General features: G+C 45.5%; 1 protein-coding gene and 1 long non-coding RNA gene across 2 annotated transcripts in view; one reads left to right on the forward strand and one right to left on the reverse strand.

Annotated features, from left to right (window-relative positions):
- The window catches only part of Dnah6 (dynein axonemal heavy chain 6), a 198,328-nt gene that overhangs the window by 140,146 nt on the left and 39,178 nt on the right, over positions 1-19,004 (forward strand). The window contains exons 59-62 of the mRNA XM_060383520.1: positions 2,593-2,773; positions 3,606-3,785; positions 9,488-9,721; positions 15,724-15,859. Of these exons, the coding sequence (XP_060239503.1) occupies positions 2,593-2,773; positions 3,606-3,785; positions 9,488-9,721; positions 15,724-15,859 (731 nt within the window). The remainder of the gene's footprint in view (positions 1-2,592; positions 2,774-3,605; positions 3,786-9,487; positions 9,722-15,723; positions 15,860-19,004) is intronic.
- Positions 6,360-9,496, reverse strand: LOC132654185 (uncharacterized). The gene is made up of 2 exons (XR_009591821.1): positions 9,349-9,496; positions 6,360-7,301 (listed from the first exon to the last, which is right to left on the reverse strand). It is a non-coding gene; the product is annotated as an uncharacterized LOC132654185 (long non-coding RNA).

Genomic DNA, 19,004 nt, shown 5'->3' on the forward strand with positions numbered 1-19,004 from the left:
GTTGACCATGGGTTTCCTAATGTTTTGAGATTTACTTTTTATATTTAGTCCTCTGTTTACATATTTGTTTGTATATCTGCATTTGAGTGCAGGTGCCTTCAGAGGCCAGAAGAGGGCATCAGATCCTTTGGAACTGGAGTTATAGGATGTTATAAGCCACCCACTGAGGGTGCTGGAAACAAAACTCAGGTCTTCTCCAAGAGTAGTTGTTGAGGTGACATTTTTGTGCATTCTGTATATTGTACATCAATCAATTGTTAATTGCTGTAGTGGCAGAGAGCTGAGTACTGGCCAGATTTTGGTATTGTCATTCTTTTTTTTTTTTTTTTTTAAATGTACATTGGCGTTTTGCCTGCATATATGTGTATGTAAGGGTGTCAGATCTTGGAGTTGGATAGTTGTAAGCTGCTTGTGGGTGCTGGGAATTGAGCCCAGGTCCTCTGGAAGACCATTCAGGGTTCTTAACTCACTGAGCCATCTCTCCACCCCCGGTATTATTCTTCTTGTAGCTCATCACCTGCCTCATATTTTGTAAGCACTCTCCCTCCCTCACTCTCTGATTGGTTTTAATAAAGAGCTATGGCCAATAGCTAGGCAGGAAAGGAAAGGCTGGATTTCTAGACTGAAAGAGAGTCTCTGGGAAGAAAAGCAGATGTGAGGACTCGCCAGGGTGACACAGAAGGAGAGGTGAAAGCCTGGCCAATGAGTCAGGATGTAGGCCAGGACTAGTTGGGTTAATTCACAATCAAGCTGAGAGTTTGCCTAGCATTAGTGCCTAAACTTTTATAAATATTAATATAAATCTCCACATCTTTAAGAGCTGGTAGATCTAAAAAGTTCCACTATAAATAGTATGCAATTTCAACCTCTGAGCCATCTTTCTAGCCATCTTCTAGTTTAGAAGTTTTTACAAAGAAAAACAAATAATAAAATAAATCTAAAAAAAAAAAAAAGATATCATATCAGGCTTTACCAAATTCACAGCTAAATACAAGGTTTTTTAAAATGTGATATCAAGGTGTAAATACTATCTGTAGTATTATTTTAGCAATGTAAGATTGAACTTATTCCATGTCTGTGCACATGTAAACAAACATCTAAAGATTTTATTATTATAGTTTGTGTGCGTTGTGTTATGTACTTCTATTCTTACGTGCAGTGCTTTACTATTTTATTACATTTCATTTACTGTGTGCGCATGTGTTGTGTGCACCCGTACACTGCCCCTCAGAGGACCACCGCAGGAGCTGGTGCTCTCCCTCTACCACATGGGTCTCAGGGACTGAACTCACATCTCCAGGCTCAGCAGCAGTCACCTGTAACTGCTGAGCCATCATAGTGGCCCATCCAGAGGAAGTGTTTTAGAAGAACGCCTCCCAAACCATGGCTACCTCTAGAGAAGGCATTAGATATGGAAAAGGAGCCTCAGACTGTGGTTACCTCTATGGAGGGCATTAGATGTAGAAATGGAGCTGACTGGGAATGGAGCTGACAAGATAGAGTTTGTATCTGTTCATCTTTTGCTTTGTTGTTAGACAAAACTCGTGTATTGGTTGGACAAAGGAACTGCTACTTTGAGGTGGTAAGGTTTCATACTCTCTCATGGCCATATGTTTTTACTCCTGTCTAGAATGTTCAGCTTCCTGCTTGAAGGTTGGCATAGAGGAGCATTAGAGAATGAAACTGAATGATTAGAGTGTAAACTGGTTCCCTCCACAAGTGCAGATGCTGTGAGAATGTGGTGGAAAACAGCCTCCGACATACAAGACGGAGAATCAGAACTGACATTCAGGGCTGAGGAGGCACTCTGTCCATAAGGCGCTCGATGGGCAAGCATAGGGACCCGAGTTCAGTTTTCACACGTGTATATTATTCCGTGGGGCGTGTCTGTCCCCGAGGCGCAGAGCGTGTGCGGAAGTCAGAGAACTGCCTGTCAGAGTTAGTAGTCTCTTTTCCCTGTGTGGGTCCCAGGAGTGGAGCTCAGGTCATCAGCCCTGGTTCTAAGCACCTTTACCCGCTGAGCCATCTCTGGGGCCCCTGGGACCTCAGTTCAGTTGCCAGAACTCACACAAAAAGCCGTGTTTGGTGGCCCAGGCTTGTAGTCCCGGGGCTGGGAGGTCTACCGTAGGCAGGTGCCTGGGCTCTTCAGTCAGCCAGCCTTGCCTGATGGGTGAGCTCCGGGCCAGTCGCAAAATAAGTCGGGTAGCATTGCTGAGGAGTGCCACCAGAGGTCATCATCTGGCCTCCGTCTGCACAAACACACAGGTGCATAGACACACACACGCAAACATACACACGTGCATAGACATACACACACTCACACACAGACATGCACAAACACGCATGCACACACAGAAACTCCAAATAAATAAGTACATAGGAAAGTAGATAAACAATTGGCAGTTTTCTGAAGAGCCATCATGCCAACCCAGAGAACGAGCGTTTACTGTGCTTTTGGATTCAGCTGCACAGCACTGGCAATGCCAGGTACAGAATGCTCAGGGGGGAAACAGTCACACACAGGGAAGGAAACAGTGGTGACTTAGCGAAACTGACCAAGTTGTAATTCAGCTCTTTCGACTTTGATTCAAGCGATGTGGTGCGACTTGAAAAACCTGAGTTGGAGGAGCAGAGAAATAAGCTCATTGTGAGGATCAATAGTGATAAAAACCAGCTGAAATCCATCGAGGACAAAATCCTGAAACTGCTCTTTACATCGGAAGGGAATATTCTGGATAACGAAGAGCTCATCGACACACTTCAGGACTCAAAGGCAAGTGGCACAGTCTTAGTGTTTACAGAGAGCCTGTTAGCCAATCCGTGACAGCGGAGGCCCAGGGCAGAAGGCTAGAGCAAGAGGATCAAAAACTGAATGCTCACCCGGACTAGAGTAAAATTTCAGAGTAGCATAGGTTCTGTAAGGAAACGGGTCTCAATGTAAGAAATGTGAGCTGCCTCAAAAATCATAGTTTAAGCCAGGTGCAGTGGCACATGCCTGTAATCCCAGCACTCGGCGAGGCACTAGATGGTGGTCACACACGGCCGGCTGGCGTCGACAGAAACCTGCCGCTGCCAGGAGACCTGGAGCGATTATCTCGTAAGTTTAAAGCATGGTTCAGAAGTGTGTCCAGGGAGCACAGCCCATAGTGATTCTCGGTAGAGGCGGAGCTCTTTACTAAGAGAACAAGCTACCTTTGAGCCTTCGCCTAGACAGGAGCCCCCGCGTCACAGTCTTTATGTTTGGTTGCTGTTAGAAATCCCGTACCGGCCTAAGGATGTGGCCCAGAGTGTTCATGGGCTTGGTCTCTGCGCTCGGAGCACTCTACCCCTGAACTCCATCCCAGGCCTCCTCACGGCCCCGCAAGCTGTCCACTGTCCTTCCCGGCTTCCTAATCGCAAGGAGCCAGCGTCACTCAGTCGGAAGAAGGTCACTGTGTCCCAGTGAGCCTCCTTCACTGCACGTTTTACCTTAATGCCCCCTTAGCGGCATTAATGAGGGACTCACTCAAACCCGTAGTTCTTTCCTAGACTGGACTGGCCGCGTTCCTAAATCCTCACTGTTTTTCAGAGGCAGACCCCTAAGAACTTGCTCTGTGTTTATTCAGATCACTTCAGGCGCCGTTAAAGTCAGGCTGAAGGAAGCCGAGGCCACGGAGGTGATGATCAACGTGGCTCGAGAGAAGTACCGCCCTGTGGCCACGCAGGGCTCCGTGATGTACTTCGTCATCGCCAGCCTCTCGGAAATCGATCCCATGTATCAGTACTCGCTCAAGTATTTTAAACAGGTACTGGCCTGTTGTTGGGGCTTCCCTGCAAACCCTCTTGGGCTGCTCCATGCCTTTGACAAGTTTGGGGGTGAAATTCTCTAGGACGTGGGGTGCAGGTGCAGAGCTCAAGAGCGGTCCCATCAACCGCACTGCCTAAGGGCCCAGCGCTCGGTATGCAGGGGGAGAGGAGGCTGAGCTTCGCAAGGCTCCTTCTCCTTCCTCTCCGCGTCCTCAGCTAGCTGGCTTGCGGGCTTTCCCTCGGGTCTGCCTTTTGCTCTAAGAATCTCTTTAGGGAAGTGGTTCTCAACCTGTGGTCACTACCCCTTTGGGAGTCGACCGACCCTTTCACGGGGGTCACCTATCAGACATCTCCATAGCAATCCGTAACAACAGTAAAATTGCAGTTAGGAAGTAGTAACAAAAATCTTACGGTCGGAGGTCACCCCAACATAAGGGTGGCGACATTAGGAAGGTTGAGACCCACTGCTTTAGGGGTGAGGGAGATGGAGCAACGACTAGAGTGCTTTCTGCTCAAAAATGAAAAGACTAGAGCAAATGGGGGGGAGGGGGCTACCTGCCTGTAATTCCAGCCTGAGAAGGCAGAGACAGGGGCGCTCCAGAGCCCCTCTGTTTAGCAACATTAGCCATATCGGTGAGCCGAGCACTGGGCTTGATTGAGAGACCCTGACTTAAATAAAGGGGAAGAGTGACGAGGATTCCCTACATCGACCTCAGGTCTCCACATTCATGTTCTCATGTGTGCACGTATGCACACACACGCGTATGCACACATGCATAAACATCTCACACACCATATCCCCCAACACAGGCATACACACACACGGAAATGGGGTAGAATTTCTTTGTGCGCTGTGCTGGCTCTTTCTGCTCTGCAGGTTTGGGAGTGTGGCGGCAGCCTCAGCAGAGCTGGTTCCTGCGTCTGCCCCATCCCTCCCCAGAATGTCTCCCGCACCAGGCTGTGCTCTCTTCCCCATGGCTATGACTCAGAAGTCTCTCTTTCCTTTGCTCCTTTTCTGTTTCACTAGCCGACTATGAGACATTCCTGTTTTCTTTTTAATTAGTTTATTTTTATTAAGTTTATTTATTTATTTACTTTATATCCCGACTTCAGCCCCCTCCCTCCTCTCCTGGTCCCATCCCCCCCATCCAATTTCTCCCACCCCCTCCCCTTCCCAGTATCCATCCACCCCAGCACTTCAAATCTCATGAGGACTGAGTACATCTTCTTCCACTGAGGCCAGGCAAGGCGCCTCGCTAGGGGGCAGTGATCACCCTGTTTATCTAGGTTCTCCTGCCTCGAGTTCACACCAGACTCTCGGCTGCGCTCTCCTGAAGAAGACTCGCTGCCTCACCATCTCTGGAGCTCAGTACCTACCAAGAGCACATTCTGAGTCCTGAAGCTTCAGCAAGCTCTGGTGGGCTCACTGAAGACAGCACTAGCCCACCCACTAGCCCAATCTCCATGTCCCTGCTCCTCCTGTCATGTCTGTGTTGTGTCTTTTATCTAAAAACTAATAGATAGAAGACTGGAAAAAATTTTAGCTAATAATTTTAAAAGTATTGAGGGAATTTACAATCCCTCATAATATACAATCTATATATGTACAAAAGCTTGGAGGGGAGAAGGAAAAAAAAGAAATATTATTATGCATATTTAAAGTATATAACATGGAATTCATATAGATAGTAAAAAGGTTGTTATAGAGAAGCACCTTAGCACATTCATGCTCCCGCATCTTTTGTTGTTATAGCCAGAGCAGTTAAGCAAGAATTCAAAAGAAGAGTACAGTTTTGTCCTTTACAGTCTTCAGGCTATGGCTTAGACTTGGTCACCCTACCTAGTATTCTCCGTCCACCTCTCTCTGTTTTCTCCTGCATCCTCTACCAACTCCCACAGCATATATTGTCCCCTCTTCCACACAGAGCAATTTAGCTCACTGCCACTTTTCTTATCCTCCATGTTCATACCCATGACATTAAGACAAAGGCCTCCTCCTCCTCCTCCTCCTCATGTCACTCTCAGTAGAGAAGTAGAGATATGCCTGGTTCCTTGGGAGAGAGTGCCCTGACTTCCAGCCACAATGCTACCTTCTCCAGCAAGGCCAGCCACAGCTGTGAGGACTTACTCACACAGATGGATTATTGCGCATTCTAAGAAGTGTGTCTGGTGTCTTGAGAAAATAAGCACACAATCTAAAGTATTTCAGCAAAGCAAAGGGCATGCATAGCTGTGCCCAGTCAACCGGCCAAGCACACCTGGCAGGAGCCCCACTGGGTTCTAATTCCTAACTCAAGGGGTCCTGTGCTTCACCCAAGTGCTCATGTTCTCACTCAGTTGGATAATTTAAAGTGTCACAGTTTAGAAGCAGAATGCAATCTGGAACAGGAAGTGCAACCTTGAGCACATACTTTGTTTCCAAGAAGTGCTGACCCTGCACAAATTTAAGTTTTTTTCCAAGCAGCTTCTTTGCAATGTTTTTTTTTCCTTAACAGAGTTTTGTTTCATTTAATTCTTCAGTAGAAAAAAAAAAAAAAAAAAACCCAGCATATTTTGTTTATAATTCCTTCCTCTTTTGAAACATGTTTTTATTTTCTTCAAATGGAATTAACATTGTCCAAGCTTCCTGGTTTACGGTATTCATGAGGAACATACGGTAAGATGGGGAAGCCTCACACTGTTGTTTCAGTTAGTGGTTGGCCTACCCCATACACATAGGATCACACAGCATCCAGCTGTGCTCACAGTCAGTGGCCACTCAGGCTGTGGCTATCTTCCTACAAGAAAGTGAGGTGGGTACCAAGAAGCCATCTCCCTGAAGCAATGGGACAGAGAACCCAGGGAGAGTTCTGGGCCTGGCCCTTAGTGGCACACCACTCACGCTGAAGTCTAGCAACTTGCTCAGGATAGTCCAGGTTTGAGGAAAGAGGGTACCACCCAGGTTGCGAATGGGCAGGATAGCCAACAGTCCCGGCAGTCATTCCTCTCACCTGATATGCCTTGTGGGCACTTAGTCCACCTTGCCCCTGGCAGGGGGTGCCTCTCTCCTGCCGCAGAACGACTTCCCAGAAGGCCGTGCGGGAGCTCTCCACCCCTCTGCCCTCAGTGTGCGGCACTATGCCGCACTGCGGGAGTCTCTGTGGAGACTGTTTCTGTTCATCCAGAGCAGTCGGATAGTTCCCACGAAAACGGAAATGCCTGGACAAGTGCTACGACACAAATGAGCTAGATCCATCTTAATGGCTTTGTCGCTATGGTCAGGGCTCCACAGCAACTGGAACTTCAGGAAAGAAGGCTCCCCCTGCAAACTCACATGTCCTCGGTAGAGAAAACTGGAAAATGGAAACAAGTGAGAGCTCTCCTTCTTTGCTCTGTTGTTTTGAGGGCCTGGGCGCTCTTTCTGCAGTGCGCCTGCCTTAGCAGCCTGTAGAAGTTGCCGTGCACCGGGGTCACCCTCCATTCCCACAGCTCGGGTCTGGGCGCTCCCATCGCAGGTCCACTTTCTTTGTTAGCAACTATAAAGCCAAGCCAAATAAGGATTATTAGCTCCTTTAATACCACCTAAATGGCTCGGATAGTACCTTCTTATCCCTGCTGTTTGGCAATTCATGTTTTTCAAAGGCTTAATAGCTCCTTCAAGAAATAAATATGCGAGGGTTGGAGAGATGGTTCAGTGGTTAGGAGCACTTGCTGCCCTGGCATCCACGTGGCATCTTACAACTGTCCATAACTCCACTTCCAAGTGTCCACTCCTGGCCTCCACAGGCAGCAGGCATGCTTGTGGTGTACATGTGTACATGCAGGCATAGATAAAATAAAAATACATACATATATACACACACATACAAATATGGGGCTGGAGAGATGGCTCAGTGGTTAAGCGCACTTGCTGCTCTTCCAGGGGATCCAAGTTCAGATCCCAGCACCCACAACAGGCAGTTTACAAACACCTGTAACTCCAGCTCCATATCGTCTGACATCTTCTGACCTCTGTGGGCACCCATACACTTATAGGATATATACAGAGAGAAGGAAAGAGATATAATAAATAAAACAAATAAAAATAAATCTTAAAAGAGAAAGGAATGTGAAGACGTGAAATGCCTCAGCTGAGGGGAAAAAAAGAGATACAAGAAATTGTCAAATCTGAAGGGTTTATGCTTTGAAAGAAAAGTCAAGAACCCAAAATGTATTTGCAGACAACAGCCCAAAAGAGGAAATTGTCCATGGCCAAGGCAACTTATAAAAGGAAGAATTGAATGGTGCCTTGCAGTTTGAGAGAGAGTCCATGAGCATCCTGGCCTAGGCAGTCAGATGCAGCACTGGAGGAGTGGCTGAGAGCTTCCATCTCATGTGAAGCACAGGCAGAGAGAACTAACTGGGAAAATGGGCGGGCTTTCTCAACCTTGCACTTCCTCCGGTGAGGGCTATTGAAACCACTCTACAGCTTAATCCTCCTCAAACAGTCCCACCAATTGGGGACCAAGCATTCAAGTATATGAGCCTCTGGGCCCTTTTCATTCAAATCACCACATCTACCAAAACCAGCCATAAATCCATTTCACACTAAAACTCTTTAGCGCGCTTTGTAATTTAATTTTTTGTCTGTTTGTTTGGTTTGGTTTGGTTTGTTTTTTTTTTGGGGGGGGGGCACCAAAGATACTACATTTCCCTGAGCACTGACCCATCTCAGCAACTTCCCAGGCTTTAAAAGAAAGCCCATTGTATGGTGCACATGGCTCAGTGGTAGAGTACTTATCTAGCATTTGGGAGACCTGGAGTTAAACCCCCCAACCAAAAATTAATGATAATAACCATCTCCCATTACTGCTAGGCACAGTGGAGCACACTGTAATCATAGCACTGGGGAAAAGCAAGGCAGAAGGATTTTGAGCTGAAGGGCAGCTGGTGCTACCCAGTGGGTCCAGGGACAGCCTGGGCTATGTTAGTTAGAACCTGTCTCAGGAAGTCCGGGACTGAGGATATAGCTTGGAGGCAGAGCTCTTGCCTACATGCCAAGATGTTCGGTTCTGTCCCCAGTACTGAAAAAAGCTACTTCAAAATGGTGTCCTCTACTGAAGGCATCGAAATAACCATTAATCATTCACTAGCCAGAATTACAAGGGACTATCACAGTTGTCTACAATAATTATGTTCTTCCCCTAAGCCCTGCTAATATCAGGGAGGCTTATGGACCTGGCTCAGATGTTGCCAGAAATGCATAGGGTCACCTCCGACCTCCCCTGCCTGATTCTTCAGGGCCACCATCTCTACTGCCTTCCCAGAAAAATGGGCCGTCTTTGACCATGGGGTCTGCTTTCAAAATCTCCAGACAAGAAATAGGATGGAAGTCTCCTTTAAAGCAGCCTCTCGGACCAGCGGGATGACCCAGCAGGTGAAGAGTTTACAATGTGAAGGTTGATGTGAAAGAAGCTGCTGCCATGTTATCTTCCACAGAGCATCCTGTCGCTCACCCAGTGATGCGTTAGAGCATCACTAAGAGTTTGTCATTGGTCCATTCCTGAAAAGTGAGATGGGGCCCCCCCCCAAGACAAATCTCACATGCTAAGCTGAGATCTCTTCTAGATTTTTCCACAGCGTTTGCCAACCACATTGCTCACTGTAGGTCAGAATGAGGGAAGAGGTGGAGCAGGAGTTTTTGCTTCGCAGAGAATTAGCCAAATCCTTCTTCCTCCCGCAGCTGTTCAACACAACGATTGAGACGTCTGAGAAGGCTGATGACCTGCAGTATCGCCTCACCATCCTGCTGCAGCAGACGCTCCTCACCGCCTACACCAACGTGTCCCGGGGGCTCTTCGAGCAGCATAAACTCATCTACAGCTTCATGCTCTGCGTGGAGATCATGCGCCAGCATGGGCTGCTCACTGAGGCCGAGTGGAACTTCTTCCTGCGAGGGTCGGCAGGGATGGAGAAGGTACGGTGACGCCCTGAGGGCGAGCCTTCCCACTGTTAACTCACGCACTACTTCCCTTACGGTTGTGACTAACACGCGACAGGAAGAAGCGACTTGGGGAAGTGGTCAGCTCAGCAGAGGGCACAGGCTGTCGTGGAGGGGTGGCGTGGTGGCAAAGCAGGAAGAGCATGGTCACGTACCCGTAGTCAGAAAGCAGAGCTAGGACTAGAAGTGGGGTGCCATGAAGGTTGAAAGCAGCGTGTGGATTCAGGTGATAGTGTCTGTTTGATTCTGAACGCTCTCCTGGGTCAGTAATGTCTTCCTTGTAAAACGCTGATAAGGATTTCTGAAAAGAAAAAAAAAAAGTGTTTCTCATTCCTTCTCACACCATGTTTTCTATGCTGTTCAATGAATGCAGAGCAAAATCCTTCTTTGTTAGGAACAGACGTCAGACACATACAGCAGATAAGCTACAGCCAGGCCACTAACCACCAACTACAGAAATGGAAGACAAAAAAAAATAATAATATATATATATATGTATATATATATGTATATATATATATGGAGGAAGTGACCCACTTCCCCCAGCAAGACCCCACCCCCTAATGCTTCTACAACCTAACCCAAAGTGACATCAGCTAGAGACCAATTTTTCAAACACACGGGCTTGTGAGGGCCATTTCACATCATCCAAACCACAACCACACACAAGAGTTCTCACAAGGATATGTGAGGCGAATGCTGTCTCCACACTTTCTGGAACCGTCCCCTCTAGAGCCCAGTGGATTGGCTTAGTCACTTAAGAAGCACGATATAGCTGCCATAGAATGTGATTCTTCTAGATATCTGGGCAAAGTAAATTGAAAAACTCTGAAAAAGAGTTCAGTATCTAGACCTCATTATGAGTATTCATGATTTAAGAGAGGGCTTAACAGGAATTGTAAAAGTAACTTTTATTTGCCTGATGTAAAATCGTCTCCAAAGCTTTCTGTCTCATCTGCTAACCTGCTAGTCCTGGAAGCTTCTAGCCTCCACACAATCTAGGCCTAAAATGTTTTCAGCCTCTGAGACTTACTACTGAATAAGCTAAGCTCACCCTTTCTAGCAATTTCTGAACTCTGGCTGGAAGGTTCACCTCAGTCATTCTGGCTCAGACTGGTTTCTCTCAGCTTCTGACTGAACTACTCTGCTTGGCTTCAAACTCTAGCAATGTGTTCTAATCTTCTGGCTCCTTCTCATTCTCGTTCTGTCTTCATCTGTGTCTAGCTTGTTCTGCCACCTGTCTCCATACAACTGTCCCAGTAAACACTGACCCCCTTTCTGCATTGTTCTCTTAAGTTGCCTCTCTTTCCTCTCTCTTCTCGTGAGAATTGGGAGTAGCCTATCTCTAACTCACTCTGTCAGATCGTTCTCTGATCAGTCACTTTGTCTGCCTCTCAGTTAGACATCACTTTCAAACACGGGTGTTTTCTTCTATGAACTAACTTTACCTGCATTGTTTGGGGTTAACGGTGTGGACTAAAGACGTGGCTGCTCAAGCGATAACACATGCTGGAGAGGTTGTGGAGAAAGGGGAACCCTCCTCCACTGCTGGTGGGAATGTAAACTGGTACAACCACTCTGGAAAGCTATCTGGCGCTTTCTAAGACAAATAGGAATAGTGCTTCCTCCAGACCCAGCTATACCACTGCTAGGTATATACCCAAAGTTTGTTCAAGTACACAAAAAGGACACTTGCTCAACCATGTTTATAGCAGCTCTATTTGTAATAGCCAGAACCTGGAAACAACCCAGATGTCCATCAATGGTGGAATGGGTACAGAAATTGTGGTATTTTTATACAATGGAATACTACTCAGCAATCAAAAAGGAGGAAATCATGAAATTTGCAGGCAAATGGTGGGATCTAGAAAAGATCATTCTGAGTGAAATATCCCAGAAGGAGAAAGACAAACATGGGATATACTCACTTATATAGACCTATAAGATATGATAAACATAATGAAATCTATACACCTAAAAAAGATAATCAATTGAGCGGACATGGGGTAAGATGATCAATCCTCGTTTAGAAGGACAGATGGGATGTGCATTGAACGTATGACAGGAGTCTACTGAGCGCATCTGAAAGACTCTAACTAGCAGTGTTTTCAAAGCAAAGACTCATGACCAAACCTTTGGCAGAGTACAGGGAATCATAAGAAAGAAGGGGAGTTAGTCTGATGGGGAAAGGATAGGAGCTCCACAAGGACCAAATATATCTGGGCACAGGGTCTTTTCTGAGACTGACATTCAACCAAGGACCATGTATGGATATAACCTAGAACCTCCACTCAGATGTAGCCTGTGGTAGCTCAGTAACCAATTGGTTTCCCAAAGTGAGGGGAACAAGGACTATTTCTAACAGGAACTCAATGACTGGCTCTTTGGTCTCCCCACCCCCGAAGGGAGGAGCAGTCCTGTTAGGCCACAGAGGAGGGCTTTGCAGCCAGTCCTGAAGATACCTGATAAAACAGGATCAGATGAATGGGGAGGAGGTCCCCCCTATCAGTGGACTTGGAAAGGGGCAGGGTGGAGATGAGGGAGGGAGGGAGGGACTGGGAGGGAATGAGGGATCGGGACACGGCTGGGATACAGAGTTAATAATATGTAACTGATAAAAAAAATAAAAAATTAAAAAAAATAAAAAATTAAAAAAAAAAAAAAAGACGTGGCTGCCTTCCGTCCAAACAGACCTAGAAGGTCTTTGGGAGTGATCAGGGCAGCCACATTGCTGGATTAAAATTGCTCTACAAAGAATGTAGAATAAGTTGACTTTAACCTCATGGATGACTATGAAGGGATCCAGACTTCTGTCCAGGAAGAAAGTACACAGGCAACTTCTAAAAATGGAAAGGACTAGAGTTAGAAGTGTCTGGGGATTTGGAGAGAGTGACTAATTTGCTACAATCTCACGATGAAACCTGAATTGCTTCTTATAGACCAAACACTATGAGTTCTTGAGATGGAAACTACTCCTGGTGAAGAGCCTCTGGAGATTGTGGAAGGGGCTTAAGATATTACACAAGGGCTTGGAGAGGTGGCTCAGAGGAAAAGAGCATCTGCTGCTCTTACAGAACCTCTGAAGGCACCTGTACACACGTTCACACACACACACAGAGCGAGAGAGAGAGGAGAGAGATACATGTAAGCAAATAATAAAATAAAGCTTTTTAAAATGCAATATCACACAACTTACTTGAACGAGAAGGATTTGAGAGAACTGACTCCAGTTTTGAAAGATGTTTTGCTGTGGGTGAGATGCTGCAGAGAAACCATTGCTAAAGAATGAAATCTGCATTGGTTTTTACTCTTAAGAAATTGCCACCACCCTGAGCAGCCATCAACACCAGGAGCCTCCACTTGTAAAAACATCACAACTCAGCAGACTCGGATGATCATTAACAATGTATAGCAATGATGTGTTGAATTAAGGTACATGCACTTTAAGGCATAACGCTGCCTATTGCATGTGTAATAGACTACAATATAGTATAAAATAATTCTATGTGCCCTAGTAAACTAGAAACTTACTGTGACATGTAATTGCATGATCCACCTTGTTGTAATGACCTGGAATTGGACCTAAGATGGCTCCTGGAGTGTGTTTCTGTACAGTCTGATACTGAGAGGATTAAGTCTTCTACACCAGGCTGTGGAATGGTTGTACTTGTCTGTTAATATTCAAAATTCATTCGGTTATATCAGCAGTTCTCAAACTGTGGGTTGAGACTCCCTTTGGGGGTCACATATCAGATATCCTGCATACCAGATATTTATATATTATGAGTTATACCTGTAGCAAAATTACAGTTACTAATTAACCACAAAATAACTATGGTTGGGGTCACCACAACATGAGGAACTGTATTCAGGGGCCACAGCATTAGGAAATTTGAGAACCATCAGGTCATATATGCTTTAAATCGTTCAATTGAATGATGTATGATTTGTATCAACAAACTGCTTGAAATATAGTCAGGCATCTATTTAGGGGAATTTTGGAGAACTACCTTTAGCCTGTAGTCATAGTTTTGAAAAACTCTTCAGGCTTATGTAAGTACTCCATGGGATATTCCCAAGTGACACAATGGAGGTTTCTAGAAATATCTGAAATAACTCCATATATGCTCATCATAACTAAAGTGTGCATGTGCGCGAGTGCGTGTGTTTTCTGATGGTTTCTTTTAAATTATGTGTATATGGGGGATGCACATGAGTACTTGCCAAGTCCAGAAGAGGCTGTCAAGATCCCCTGGAACTAAAATCACAGGTGGTTGTGGGCCATGTGACGTGGCTGCTGTGATCTGAACTCAGGTTCTCCGCAAAAGAAGCAAGTCTTAACCTCTGACTGTCTCTCCATCCCTGTAAAATTAAGTGCTTGCTTGTCTTGGAGCTGGTCTTACTCCTCTGTTCAGCTTTCCTCACCTTCCAGGCTGAGACCATCTTGGACTCTGCTTTAGACTATGGTTGTGCACTGAAAAATGCCATTAACCATCAAAATATTTGGAGTTGGGAAGATGGAGTGTATGGGAGAGCCTGAATGTCAGCATAACCGATTTGACTCTTCTCCTTCACCCAGTCAGCTCTGCTCTCTACAGGGTCAACTTGAAAGTCTCAGCCCCTGTTCCCATGTGCAGAGAAGTCCCCTGAGACCTAGGGTTGACACAGCACTATGCTTTTTGCTTGCTTACTTACTTTTCCCCCATTTATTTATGTAATCACTTTACAGCCTGATCCTAGCCCCCGTCTCCTCCCAGTCCTACTCTCACACTCTCACTCCCCCCCCCATTCCTTCTTCTCAGAGAATAGGAGGCCCCCAAGGAGTACCAATCTACCTTGGCACCTCAGGTCACAGCAGGACTAAGTTCATCATATCCCTCTGAGGCCTAACAAGGCAGCCCAGCTAGAGAAAAGGTATCCAAAGGCAGGCAACAGAGTCAGACAGCCCCTGCTCCCATTGTTAAGAGACCCACATGAAGAACAGCTGTACACCTGCTACATATATGTAGGGGGCCTAGAACCAGTCCATGCATGCTCTTTGGTTGGTGGTCCAGTCTCTGTGAGCCCCCATGGGCCCATCTTAGTTGACTCTGTAGGTCTTCTTGTGATATCCTTAACTCCTTCAGCTCCCTCGATCCTTCCTCCCATTCTTCCGCACAACTCCCTGCACTTGGCCTTTGTTTGACTGTGGGTCTTTACATCTGTTTCTATCAGCTGCTGGATGAAGCGTCTTAGAAGACATTTATGCTAGGCTCCTGTCTGCAAGTGTCAGGGTTGGCTCTTTCCCATGGTGTGGGTCTCAAGTTGGGCCAGTAACTGGTTTACCATTACCTCAACCTCTGCTCCCTACACTTCTTGTAGGCAGGGGAAACTTTGGTAAAAAGTTTTATGGGTGGGTTACTGTCTCCCTCCCTCCACTCCCTTTCTTTCTAAGACAAGGTAGCCTAGGCTAGGTTTGAACTCATGGTCCTCCTGTCTCAGCCTCCAACGGAATTATGGGTGTGCACTACCATAGTAACACAGTTATCTTTACCACTCATCTTTATTTCACCATATCCTACTATTTGTGTTAAGAAAATGGTTGTATGTGGGGTGTACATTTGGAGGGGTGCCCAGAACACATGGATAGAAGCCAGCATAGAATGGTGGGTACCCTCCTCCATCACTTCTGTTCCCTTAAGATAGCTCTCTCACGGGCCTAGAGTTCACTGGTTTGGGGTAGGCGTCTGGCCAACAAGTTCCAGCTCTCCTCCTGACTCTGAAAGAGGTACACAGCCACACCCAATTTTCCCATTGATGCTGAGGATCTGGATTCAAGTCCTCATTCTTGTACAGCAGATGCCCCTACCCACAAGCCCCCCAAAATGGCTGTTTCTAACACACTGTTTCAGCTTATTTTCCCCCTAGACAAGGTCGAAGAGTATGGCGCTGTTGTCTCCGTAAACTGCTGCTCTTCGTGTTCTCTCTCTCCCCTGTAGGAGCGCCCTCCTAAGCCAGAGGCTCCATGGCTGCATCTTCAAATGTGGTTCTCCTGCTGTGACCTAGAAGAATCATTTCCAGTTTTTGAAGGACTCACAAAACATATACTGTTACACCCCATTTGCATACGCTTAGGTAAGACGACAAAAAGTGCCATGATGAGGGGGAGGGGCGAGACAGGGTCCTGGGTCCAGACTTTACTTCACAAATTCACCCTTTCTCCAATGTCTATACTTTTTTTGGAGGAAAAAAAAAAAAAAACTTTATTTTTTTAAGAAATGATAAGTCAACTTTTTTTTTTTTTACAATATCTTGAACTGAATCCTTAGCCCATGAATTTTGAATATTTTATGGCTTCTCTACAGTGAATGAGTGTGTGTGTGTGTGTGTGTGTGTGTGTGTGTGTGTGTGTGTGTGCGCGCGCATGGGTTTATACTAATGTGGGAGGGTGTACTTGCAAGCAGGCAGGTATGGAAGCCAGAAGCTGGTGTCAGACGCCTTTTTTCCTATCACTTCTCCTCCCTGTTTTTTGAGACAGGGTCTTTCACTGGGCCTGAAGTTAACTATTTCCACTAGACTGGTTGGCCAGAGAGCCCTTGAGATCCACCTGCCTCGTTGTCTATCCCTGTAGCTGCATTCCATAGGTTTTTTAAAACTTTCTTAAACTTTCTTAAGGAATGACAGGTACACTGAAGAGTCAGAAGGACAGCTTGACCCCGTACGCTTACACATTCGTAAACCATATGCTTGAGAAATGGGAAGTACCAGAATCCCTCCTCTCTCCTCCCTCCTCCCTCCTCCCTCCTCCCTCCTCCCTCCTCCCTCCTTCCTCCTCCCAGCACCTAGCCCCTTTGGCCACAGGCAACAACAGCTCTCAACTTTAACACTGCAGTTAATTTGTGTCCTTTCAATTCTAAAAGTACTTTTTGTAGTTCAAAATCACTTAATATTTTAAGGATCATAACTCGATTATATAAAGAAATGTATCCTTGTGCTCTGTGTGAGACTGATTCTTTGAAATTCTTTAGACATTTTATGTCTTGACGCATGTGCTACATGGAAAACATTCTATGCTCATTTACTGGAGGCAAGATCTGTATGTGATCAAACTTGGTCACGTTTACTTCATTGCTAACTTATACTCCTGTCAGGTTCTGAGAGAAGTGTGTTGAGGTACACTATATGACGGGCAATTTCTGTTTGTGGTTTTGTATTTTTACTACATCTTATAAAGTTATGCTATTATATGCAAATAAAGTTATTTTCTCCAATGTAAATTCTTCATTTCTATATAATATTTCTCTTTACTCTGAACAATTTTTTTTTACTTAAAATATATCTTTAATTGTTTTTGTTTATGGGCCCACGTTTACGTGAGAGTTTGCCCCATGAATGGGAATGGCTGAGGAGACCAGAAAGTGTCTGATACCCTGGCTCTAGGGTTACAGGCAGGTACGGACAGAACTAAGATCCTCTGTGCTCTTCACCTCTGAGCCATCTCTCCAGCCCTTAAAAATCTTTTTTGTGATGTAAGTTTCTCTAGATAGCCTCCACCTCTATATTTCTACATTCTTATTTCTAATTCTTGGGTGTTATTGCTATGGTTTGGGTGTGTCTTTGGTGGGTCGTTGTTGTTTGAGGCGTGTTAAGACTCTCTTTATTAACAGGCAGGTTTTAGTCCACTGAATTTATTTCAGATATTGATCTATTTCTATTTTCCAAACTGGGAAGAATTTTTAGCCTCTGGGGAATATTTGGTAATGTCTGGAGATAATTTCTTTGCCACACTGGGGTGGTAACACAGGCATCTGGGGAGGAGAAACCCAGTTTGCCTCTGAGCACCCTATAGTACTCAGAACTGTCCATGGAAAGGATCCACATGATCCAAAATGGCAGCATTAGTGAGTCTGAGGAGTTGGCCTGCTTAGATTTGCCTTTATGTCTCGCCTTGTAGAGACTTTCTTTTTTCCTTCTTGGCTTCAAAAGGATCATGCATAGTTCATGTTAGTTTCTTCCTTACTGGTTTTGTTCTCTCCCTTCAGTTATGTTTCTCTTGTTCTCAGTAATTACTCATACTCCTAACATTGCTATTTATTTAGATGAGCACACCCAGCAAGTGTGCCAATGTGGAGTCTATGTGGACCAGAACTCCTGGGATCCCATCATTTGACTTCCAAATAAAGACTACAAAAAAATGCTATTTGATAAGGGCATCAAATGTAAATGGTATTTATACATAATACATTAGTTGATCGGCTGGCTAGGGGTCATAGCAGAACCTACTGGAAATCTACTCATCGGAGAAGCGCATACATGGCCAGCGAGGGATGAATCTGAGACACAGGACTAGACAAGGCCAAGTGCAGAGAAAGAAGAGAGGAGCTGAACTGACAGGCACAGTACCTCTATGAGCAGCATTGCTTGGTGACAGGAGGATGTCACGAAAGCGTTACCCCTGTCTTCGGAACTGAAATGTTAAAAAATATATCAAAGTTTCCTTGTATAAGGTTTGTGCTTTAAAAGTGAGATTTAGGTCTTCACTGGTGATATTTATCAATTAATAGCACTGTCTCTCTTAATCGTCAAAACTCCTCATAATTATCTAAACATATAGCTTTTTATGGTTTTCAAGTGCCACAGATCCTGTTAGCTGAGAGTAATTCTTTAGATTATGCAGGCACTGGAGAGATGACCAGGGTTTGCATGCTTTCTGGCCTCCCGGAGGGCCTGGGTTCACTTCCCACATCAGGCAGCTCAGAGCCAACCATAATGCCAGCTCCAGGGACCAGAAGTCCCCTACTGACTTCCCTGGCCACCCCCACACACAGAGCATACACTCACACATATACATAAATAATAATAAAAAATATATGGAAGAGTGTGGGTGGGTCTGGGAAGAGTTATGGTGAGGAGCCGGGGATGATGAAAATATATTGCATGCATATATAGTTACCAAAAAATAATCATGTTGCATTAAAATTAAAATAAAAACAAATAAGTCTTTACAATAAAGCGTGTGTTTAAATATGCCAAAGCACTAGGAATCAGACAGTGAATGGGAACACAGGGAAGTCTGCTGTGAACTTTGCATTTGCTTGAGTTTGCATCAGATTGGGTTGGCCCGGCAACGAGAGGGTCTTCCCTCTGATGCTCACAGGCCGGCAGCCACCTTCAGCAGGTAGGCACTGCTGTGCCACAGACCCTGAGGTCACCTCTACGCCCCGTAGGAGTCAGAGGCTCTGCACAGGTGGCACTCACTGTTGAGGTGGCATTGGCTCTT

The sequence above is a fragment of the Meriones unguiculatus genome, chromosome 5 (assembly GCF_030254825.1).
Source record: "Meriones unguiculatus strain TT.TT164.6M chromosome 5, Bangor_MerUng_6.1, whole genome shotgun sequence".
NCBI classification, from domain to species: Eukaryota; Metazoa; Chordata; class Mammalia; order Rodentia; family Muridae; genus Meriones; species Meriones unguiculatus.